This window comes from Salmo salar, chromosome ssa12 (assembly GCF_905237065.1).
Source record: "Salmo salar chromosome ssa12, Ssal_v3.1, whole genome shotgun sequence".
In the NCBI taxonomy this organism is placed as follows: Eukaryota; Metazoa; Chordata; class Actinopteri; order Salmoniformes; family Salmonidae; genus Salmo; species Salmo salar.
In genome coordinates this window covers 65383454-65394285 of record NC_059453.1, presented here as the reverse complement: position 1 = coordinate 65394285, position 10832 = coordinate 65383454, and the positions used below count along the sequence as shown (strand labels likewise).

General features: G+C 44.1%; 1 protein-coding gene across 1 annotated transcript in view; it reads right to left on the bottom strand.

Moving 5' to 3' along the window:
- Window positions 1-2933: 2933 nt before the first annotated feature.
- Window positions 2934-10832, bottom strand: part of LOC106565563 (G-protein coupled receptor 22) — a 55610-nt gene continuing 47711 nt past the window's right edge. Inside the window, exon 2 of the mRNA XM_014132825.2 lies at window positions 2934-5382. Within this exon, the coding sequence (XP_013988300.1) occupies window positions 3556-5265 (1710 nt within the window). The 5' untranslated portion in view covers window positions 5266-5382 and the 3' untranslated portion in view covers window positions 2934-3555. The remainder of the gene's footprint in view (window positions 5383-10832) is intronic.

The window sequence follows — 10832 nt, the reverse complement described above, 5'->3', positions numbered from 1 at the left end:
CCAGGTCTGTGCCTTTACACAATCCTGTCTCGGAGCTCTACGGACACTTCCTTCGACGTCATGGCTTGTTTTTTTGTTCTAACATGCACTGTCAACTGGGACCTTAGATACAGTCGTGGCCAAAAGTTTTGAGAACACAAATATACATTTTCACAAAGTCTTTAGAAATTTTTGTCAGATGTTACTATGGAATACTGAAGTATAATTACAAACATTTCATAAGTGTCAAAGGCTTTTATTGACAATTACATGAAGTTGATGCAAAAAGTCAATATTTGCTGTGTTGACCCTTCTTTTTCAAGACCTCTGCAATCCGCCCTTGTCCTCTGAATCATTCAGATGTTCATTGGCAAACTTTAGACGGGCATGTATATGTATTCTTGAGCAGGGGAACCTTGTGGGTGATGCAGGATTTCAGTCCTTCACGGCGTAGTGTGTTACCAATTGTTTTCTTGGTGACTATGGTCCCAGCTGCCTTGAGATCATTGACAAGATCCTCCCGTGTAGTTCTGGGCTGATTCCTCACCGTTCTCACGATCATTGCAACCCCACGAGGTGAGATCTTGCATGGAGCCCAAGGCCGAGGGATGTTGACAGTTCTTTTGTGTTTCTTCCATTTGCGAATAATCGCACCAAATGTTGTCACCTTCTCACCAAGCTGCTTGGCGATGGTCTTGTAGCCCATTCCAGCCTTGTGTAGGTCTACAATCTTGTCCCTGAAATCCTTGGAGAGCGTTTTGGCCTTGGCCATGGTGGAGAGTTTGGAATCTGATTGATTGATTGCTTCTGTGGACAGGTGTCTTTTTTACAGGTAACAAGCTACGGTTAGGAGCACTCCCTTTATGAGTGTGCTCCTAATCTCAGCTCGTTACCTGTATAAAAGACACCTGGGAGCCAGAAATCTTTCTGATTGAGAGGGGGTCAAATACTTACTTCCCTCATTAAAATGCAAATCAATTTATAACATTTTTGACATGTGTTTTTCTGGATATTTTTGTTGTTATTCTGTCTCTCACTGTTTAAATAAACCTACCATTAAAATTATAGACTGATCATTTCTTTATCAGTGGGCAAATATATATATATATATATATATATATATATATATATATATATATATATATATATATATATATATATATATATATATATATATAACACAGTTGAAGTCGGAAGTTTACATACACTTAAATTGGGGTCATTAAAACTCGTTTTTCAACCACTCCACAAATTTCTTGTTAACAAACTATAGTTTTGGCAAGTCGGTTAGGACATCTACTGTGTGCATGACACAAGTAATTTTTCCAACAATTGTTTACAGACAGATTATTTCACTTATAATTTACTGTATCACAATTCCAGTGGGTCAGAAGTTTACATACACTAAGTTGACTGTGCCTTAAACAGCTTGGAAAATTCCCAGAAATGTCATGGCTTTAGAAGCTTCTGATAGGCTAATTGACATAATTTGATCAACTGGAGGTGTACCTGTGGATGTATTTCAAGGCCTACCTTCAAACTCAGTGCCTCTTTGCTTGACATCAATGGAAAATGAAAATAAATCAGCCAAGACCTCAGAAAAAAATGTAGACCTCCACAAGTCTGGTTCATTCTTGGGTGCAATTTTCAAATGCCTGAAGGTACTACGTTCATCTGTACAAACAATAGTACGCAAGTATAAACACCATGGGATTACGCAGCCATCATACCGCTTAGGAAGGAGACGCGTTCTGTCTCCTAGAGATGAACGTACTTTGGTGCGAAAAGTGCAAATCAATCCCAGAACAACAGCAAAGGACCTTTTGAAGATGCTGGAGGAAACAGGTACAAAAGTATCTATATCCACAGTAAAACGAGTCTTATATCGACATAACCTGAAAGGCCGCTCAGCAAGGAAGAAGCCACTGCTCCAAAACCGCCATAAAAAAGCCTGAATACTTTTTGCAACTGCACATGGGGACGAAGATCGTAATTTTGAGAAATGTCCTCTGGTCTGATGAAACAAAATAGAACTGTTTGGTCATAATGACCATCGTTATGTTTGGAGGAAAAAGGGGGAGGCTTGCAAGTCGAAGAAAACCATCCCAACCGTGAAGCTCGGAGGTGGCAGCATCATGTTAGGATGATGGGATGAGGGGCGGGTGGGTGCTTTGCTGCAGGAGGGACTGGTGCACTTCACAAAATAGATGGCATCATGAGGTAGGAAAATTATGTGGATATATTGAAGCAACATCTCAAGACATCAGTCAGGAAGTTAAAGCTTGGTCACAAATGGGTCTTCAAAATGGACAATGACCCCAAGCATACTTCCAAAGTTGTGGCAAAATGCTTTAAGGACAACAAAGTCAAGGTATTGGAGTGGTCATCACAAAGCCCTGGTGGTTTGTCCTATAGAACATTTGTGGGAAGAACTGAAAAAGCTTGTGCGAGCAAGGAGGCCTACAAACCTGATTCAGTTACACTAGCTCTGTCAGGAGGAATGGGCCAAAATTCAACCAACTTATTGTGGGAAGCCTGTGGAAGGCTCCCCAAAACGTTTGACCCAAGTTAAACCATTTAAAGGCAATGCTACCAAATACTAATTGAGTGTATGTAAACTTCTGACCCACTGGGAATGTGATGAAAGAAAAAAGCTGAAATAAATCATTCTCTCTACTATTATTCTGACATTCTGACATATATATCTATTTCTATATACTCTGGATTCCGACATTGCTCGTCCTAATATTTCTATATTTCTTAATTTCATTATTTTACTTTTTAGATTTATTAGCACTTTTGTGTATTGTTATATATTATTGCACTGTTGGAGCTAGGAACGAAAGCATTTCGCTACACCCGCAATAACATCTGCTAAATATGTGTATGTGACCAATAACATTTTATTTTATTTGGGAGTTTTTGGAGCCTTTGTTCATATTTTTTCGGGGCCATTATACTATACAAAGAGGATGAGGAAGCAATTTGCTGTTTGAGGTAAGTAAAAAAATAAAAAACATGAAAACACAAAAAAGGTGTCAGGACCCTTCTATAACATGCCATTTACAGTACATCAAAAATAGGTTGTAAAAAAGAACACTTCTCCTTTAATGCATGACTAATCAAATGATAAACTGTTACTGGATATTGACTCTCATTGAGATCTGTGTGCAGGTAGATATTGTGTGTTCACTTGTTCCGTGAATGACAACAGGTCGATCAATGTGTGTGGATATTTTTGCTCTGTACCTGTACTGGGATTTATATCTACAGTAACTAAGGTTGCGGCAACGCAGGTGCTGTCACATATTGCTTTGTAGCTTGGCATTGCCATGGAGAAGGAGCGGCCATCTTGTCGTTAACTGGGGGACTAATGATGAGCTGTGTATATAGATCACAGAGGAGGTCTGATGTTAATTAGAGCTCTGGGCCCACCTGCCATCATCACACATCTGGGTGGAGGGAGGTGCTGTCATGTGATGCCGTGTGACCTTTGTCAACTATCACATACTGTACACCCATATACACATGCACGCTCGCTTGCACACGCACGCACACACACAGCTGCACGGCTTCTCATTCTCTCACAGCCACTGTTAGGCAGTTACTGGTGGCGTCACTGCCCTCCAGTCGGGGCTTGCGTCCCTTCCTCTGTCCACCCCCCTGCACCCAGGAGTTGTGAATAACAGCTCCCCCGTTGGGCGCCGGGTCCACCTGCAGCAGGGACACCACCCTCTTCTTGACATGGGTCTTCAGCGCTTTACGCAGCTTCTGCCTGGTGAAGGCATAGAGCAGCGGGTGGAAGATGGTGGTGCCGTATGCCATGGCCAAGAAGCAGAGCCTCACACGTACAAGGCCATCACTGGGGCCCAGACATAGTATCAACACGTTCACCATGGACAGAGGAGCCCAGCAGCCCAGGAAAGAGGAGATGATGATCAGGGACATCTTGAAGACTCTCCGCTGGCGCTCCCTCCGGTCCCGGTGGCGCCTCACGGCCCTCCTCAGGGCGATGATGGCCGACACAGAAGCCTGGACGCCTGGGCGGTCTGCCGCCGCCGGTGGGGGGGAGATGCCGTCAGTGGGGTTAGGGGTCGCTGGGGTGGTGGCGCTGGGGGTGGTGGCGCTGGGGGTGGTGGCGGCGGTGTTGGTGACCCCCGTGGCCCCACTGTCAGAGGTAACCAAGGGCATGGAGGAGAGGGGCGGCAGGGAGCTGGGGGATGGGATGAGGGGCGGGTGGGTGAGGCGTTGGTTCTGGCTGGAGGAACCTCTCCCCTCTGTGGCCAGACTCAGCCCCTTCCTCCTTTCTCTCCGCCTACGGATCCTGCAGCCTGAGTACTTATTGGAGGCCCGTGGGCCCCTCTTGATGTGGGTGCCGATGCGGATGTTGAGGGCTTGCAGGATGCGGGAGTATGTGAACAGCATGACGACCACGGCGATGAAGAAGCAGGGCACCTGCAGGAGGAGGTGGTAGTACATGGCCAGGCCCGTGTGGTAGCCCTGCCCACCCACACATAGCAGCGTCCGGTTCTGCCTCAGGGGGTGGGAGTAGTATGGAGTAGAGGGGGTGGAGGGAGTGAGGGTCAGCCCAGTGTGGTTTTGCCCAGTGGGGGTCAGTCCAGTAGGGGCTTCAGAATCAGACTCAGGGATCAGATCCCCCATGTCCATCTCCAACCCTCCTCCAATCTCGCTGTCCTCAGCGTCAGACCCCATTGAGAAGAAGTCCCCCTCCAGGAAGGGTAGGAAGAAGACGGCCAGTGATATGGCCCAAACGGCAGCCAGGAGGAGTGCAGCACGTCGCGGGGTCAGCAGCCGTGTGGCTGGACGGACGGTGATGTCGTAGCGGTCCAGGCTGATGACCAGCACATTGATGGCCGTGGCCACACTGGTGAAGGTGACGCAGGCCTCATGGAAGCAGCACAGCGTAGCCAGACTGCCCCCGCCACTACCGTCCACTGGGAGCAGGATGATCGCCACGGTCAGCGGCAGACACAGCACACACACCAGGATGTCCAGCACATGCAAGCTGACCGTAACCATGTTGCTGACTGAGTCAACCAGGTTGGACTGGGCGCAGTAGAGCACCAGCACGGTCAGGTTGCTGCTGAAGCCGAGCACCAGCTCCAGCATCAGCACAGTGGTGAGGGACACCTGGAAGCCCAGGGGTAAGGGGACGCTCCAGTCCTCCTCAGTCCCCGACATGTCCCCTCTCTCCAAAAGTCCCGACCCCTGCCCATCGCTGGTCTCCAGGAGGTCAGTATAGCCCTTGGTCTCCATGGACACCATGGCACTCGCTCATGCATAGCAACGGCCAAGCCAGTCCATGCCCCGCCCAATCCTTTTCTCCTGGCTTTGACTGGACGCTGATGAGGGTGATTGACAGGTCTGCACCTCTCTGAAGTTCTGTGGAGAGGAGAGAAGGAGGGTGAATAGCTCAGATGGTATCTATCACCTTATAGCTATAGGACCTAGATCTCCTCTTAAGCCTCCAACAACAAATATGCAGCAAGCATGATTAATTAACATCAAATCACATCAGGGGCGGAAATCCCGGGGGGGACGGGGGGGACACGACCCCCCCATCCTGGGAAAAATATGATTTGTCCCCCCCAATATATCCCTGAAACATAACTATGTAATTTAAATAATATTAATAATACGCAATGAAAGCAATTGTGCTGATTATAGACACTTAATAGCGCATTTTTAAGTTTCAAAAGATTGCGAACCCCCTGCCCTTTGCCTCACAATGGTTTGATCCACTGCCAGTTCCTTAGCTTGCTACGTAACTGCCGTGAGGTTCATCCAGTCAATCGCGCGCACACACACTAGCTGAATATGCAGAGCTAGCGCGCAAATATTAACTATTAAGCTAGCTAGTACCTATTCCATTTATGTGGCGTCGTCAAAGATGGAATCAGCATGCAGATGATGTAAGTTAGTGCTTCAAAGTCCCTGTGATAAGGTTAGCGATAAACTGAAGTCCAAACTGAACAGAACTACACTCTCATCTACCATTGTCTTAAATATATTTAATGGTCTCGTTGCAAAAGCTAAATTGTCGCAAGGGAACTTTTATTTATTTAATTTCACCTTTATTTAACCCGGGTAGCAAAGATTATAGCAAACACCACTGAAACTGAATTGGTGCTCGCTAGCTTTGCAAATTCAGCTATTGTTGGAAGCCAGCCAATATGAAACAAACTATTAAAATTACAAAAGGTTGCAGCATATGTTGTGTAAATGGTGAACTCATACATCTGTCAACTCTTGTCATTTTAATCCGTTTCACATTTGCTAGCTACCTTTTAGATCGAAGCCCATATAGAATGATTGAAGATGATAGAAGCCCATCTCCTACTGTAAATAACCTACACACTGTGTGTGTAGCCAGCCAGGTAGAAAAATGACAGAAAAATAAAAGACGGACATCAGAGTATTTTTCAATACACCAAAACGCATAGTAAGAACCCTAGTAGCCTAATATCTCAAAGACTAGTTGATAAAATGTTCATAAGAAAGAAATGAAATTCTAATGGAAATGTTTCACAATGATGTCATTAGGCAGAGCAGGCAACAGATGGCACACAGACAGCAGAGTTGGGGACAGATATGCAGGGACAGACTGGCAGAGACAGGGAGTCTCAGGTAAGTTTGTTGAGTCTTTGTTTGGCAACATTATGAAAGGTTCTCAATTTTTTTGGCTTGTAAAATAGGAACATAATTGGAAAATGCCATGGATACCCCCACTCTCAACTTAAACTGGTGACTGAACTAAGATTTGTTAAAGGCAATGGTATTGCTGTTGTGATTAGTTGTGTAGTTTTGGGTACCGGTAGTTAGGAGTACGGCAAACACCTTATTTCTTTGGTTCCTCAATATACATTTACCATATTACAATGTAGGCTATGTGTCACAGCACTACTTTTGGTGTCCCCCTCAGGAATTGCTCTTGAGAAAATTTAATGTAATTGTCCCCTCCAAAGTGGATATCAGATTTTCGCCCCTGAATCACATTAACCGCTACTCTCTCGCAGGAAACCTTCACTCTTGCGCAGACATTTAGAAATGAAACATGACAATTTGAAAAATATGCCACGGGAGTGTTTTGAGCGAGAATAAAGACGACTTTCGAGTAGTAAGACATGTATAAAAGCAACAGATACCATTAATAAGAAGGGGCTAGAAGCGTCTTATATGGTGAGATACCGAGTGGCTTGGACAGGCAATCCCCATACTATTGTGGAGGACTTAATTCTTCCTGCTGCCGCGGATATGGCTGGGACAATGCTGGGGGAAAAAGCCAAAGAAAATATACAGACAATGTCTTCATCAAACAACACTGTATCACGAAGCATCAGTGACATGGCAGGAGATGTTTTGAAACAATTACTGCTTTGCATACAAGCCAGTGAATTATATGCGATTCAGCTGGCTGAGTCAACAGATGTGGCAGGCCTGGCACAGCTCTTGGTATATGTCCGTTCGTTTATGGGGGGTCAATTAAGGAAGACATCCTCATCTGCAAACCCCTGGAAACCTGGATTCTTTTTAAAGTACTGGACAGCTTTTTGACGTCAAATAAGATATGTCGGTATCTGTACTGATGGCGCAAAAGCCATGACAGGGAGACATAGTGGAGTGGTAACGCACGTGTAAGCAGTTACTCCCGACGCCACTTGGGTACACTGCAGCATCCACCAAGAAGCTTGAAAGACGTTTGACACTACAGTGAAAATTGTTAACTTTGTTAAAGCAAGGCCCCTGAACACTCATGTATTTTCTGCATTAGGCAATGATATGGGCAGCGACCATGTAACGCTTTTACAACATACAGAAGTGCGCTGGTTATCAAGGGGGAAAGTATTGACATATTTTTTTGAATTGAGAGACAAGCATAACATTTTCTTTAATGACCATAATTTTCACTTGTCTGACTGCTTGCATGATGACGGGTTTCTCACATGACTGGCCTATCTGGGTGATGTTTTTCTCGCCTGAATGATCTGAATCTAGGATTACAGGGACTCTCCGCAACTATATTCAATGTGCGGGACAAAATTAAGGCTATGATTAAGAAGTTGGAGATCTTTTCTGTCTGCATTAACAAAGACAACACAGGTCTTTCCATCATTGTATTACTTTTTGTGTGCAAATTAACTCAAGCTTACTGACAATGTCAAATGTGATATAGCAAAGCACCTGAGTGATCTGGGTGTGCAATTACGTAGGTACTGTACTTTCCCGAAACGGACGACACAAATAACTGGATTCGTTATCCCTTTCATGCCCTGCCTCCAGTCCACTTACCGATATCTGAACAAGAGAGCCTCATCGAAATTGCAAGAAGCGGTTCTGTGAAAATTGAATTTAATCAGAAGCCACTGCCAGATTTCTGGCAGGGCTGCACTCAGTTTCTTGCCTTGGCAAATCGCGCTGTTAAGACACTGATGCCCTTTGCAACCACGTACCTATGTGAGAGTGGATTCTCGGCCCTCACTAGCATGAAAACTAAATAAAGGCACAGACTGTGTGAAAAATTATTTAAGACTGAGACTCTCTCCAATACAACCCAATATTGCAGTTACGTGTATCCTTTCAAGCATACCATTAACCTGTGGTGAGTTATTCACCATTTTTGTTGATGACCAAATAAGGTTTTATATGTAAGATGGCTAAATAATGAGCAAAATGATTGATTATTATTATATTATTATTTGTGCCCTGGTCCTATAAGAGCTCTTTGTCACTTCATGCCCTGCCGAGCCAGGTTGTGACAAAAACTCATTCTTATGTTTAATCAATGTATCGTATATTGTGTGGCAGGCTTACAATGATGTAAAAAAATAATAATATTTGAGAGTGTGCTGACCCTGGTGCTAGAGGGGGTATGCAGTTGGAGGTTGAATGTTTTAAGGGGTACGGGACTATAAAAAGTTTGGGAACCACTGGACTAGAGGTATGATGTATGATCAGAGCTGAGACAACAACATGTGTCATGGAGGCACTGGAAATAGTTCTGGAGGGTGGAGGGTGGTGGGAATACTTCTCCCTCTCTGAGGATGGCACGGAGTGTGGTGTGTGTGTGTGTGTGTTTATTTGTGCATGTGTGTGTGTGTGTGTGTGTGTGTGTGTGTGTTGTTTATTTGTGCATGTGTGTGTGTGTGTGTGTGTGTGTGTGTGTGTGTGTGTGTGTGTGTGTGTGTGTGTGTGTGTGTGTATGTGTGTTTGTGAGTGAGTGCCGTGAAGTTGGAGGTGAGCAGATGGAAGTGCCACAAGCAGCCCCCACAGCTTTTTAACAAGCCAATGGGGAGATATTGGCCTAAAGAACTCCCTACCTCCTGTATTCTACCGCCTGGCTGTATCCCTGAACTAGTAAGGAGGAGCTGCATATCTCACTGCCCAGATTCTGAGAGAGTGGGTGGGCGGTTCATCCTTACACAACATACACCCTCCATTAACTAGGTCAGATAACATGCATACGTTATGGAAAACTCCTCTTTTCTTAAACAAATACTCATAAATACATATCCAGATAGGAGACACATTCAAGCACTGTTCCAATGATGATCAATCTTCATATGAGTCCAGCCAGTCTTTCTCTGCCCACAGATGATGAGGAGGTGAAACACAGTCAAACCTTTTTACAAAACAAACACCCTCCAAATCTCTTGTTAAATCCCACGCTTTCATTGCTTAATTTCAACCGTGGATAGCTAATGAGAGGAGAGGTTTCACATGTTGATGAGCAGGTTTCATCGTTCCTTGATGGGGTGCGTTATAGAGCGTACAGGGCTTGTTGACATAGCCCAGGGCCAACTGAGTGTGGCGACAGTTAATAGTTTTCAGAGGGGTGCGTCGGAACATAAACAAGGCTAGAAGGAACCAGCAACACCCCTCCCTCCCCTCCATCTCTTCCCTACAACGCTCATCTGTCTGGTTTTTAGATCCATGCCTTGCCTCCCTCCAGCTTATGTTGCCCTAGTTGGCACATATCTCCTTTTCAAGTTTGATTCTCTCACAGACAAGGATCTGAGCCACATGTGCAGTTTGCTCAGATGTGGCTCAGAACGTTATGTAACCAAGTTGAATTGGTTAAACTAACTCCTCAGCTTGAAATACCATCAATTCTCTGGTGGACCTTTTCATGTTCAAACTGCATGAGAACACATACGGGCCATAAGGGCCAAATTCATTCTGGTCAGATAAAATGACAATACATAACTCACTTAGGGCACTTTAGTGTTGAGTGTTGTACTGTTTGTCCTCTCTCCTGCATGCGTCCTATAGATAATGTCTTCTCAACCTTTCTATTTCTATACCATGGCATAAACAGTATACTATGGTGTAAATACTATAGTACTCACTGTAGTGTTTTTGCAGACTTTACTGTAGTATTGACAGTGGTAACTAAGTAGAACTACTTTGAAGTACTACTTAAGTCGTTTTTTGGGGTATCTGTACTTACCTATCCTATGTATATTTTTTACTTTTATGCCACTACATTCCTAAAGAAAATATATACTTTTTACTCCCATAAATTTTCTTTAACACCCAAAATACTTGTTCAATTTCAGTGGGGTAAAAATTACAAAAATAATATATATTTTACTGGGTGACTTTCACTTTTACTTTTCTATTAAGGTATATTTACTTTTAAGTATAACAATTTGGTACTTTTTCCACCACCGAGTATTTACAGTTAACTACATTATAAATACTAAAGTAAAAGAAAACTAGTATATACTATTGTAATTAATGTAGTGTTTTGCATTTTGTAGTATTTAGTGTAGTGTTTCTGACATAGAAGTGGAAGCTTTCTCCTACAGGAGAATTATTAAATAGCGCATTTT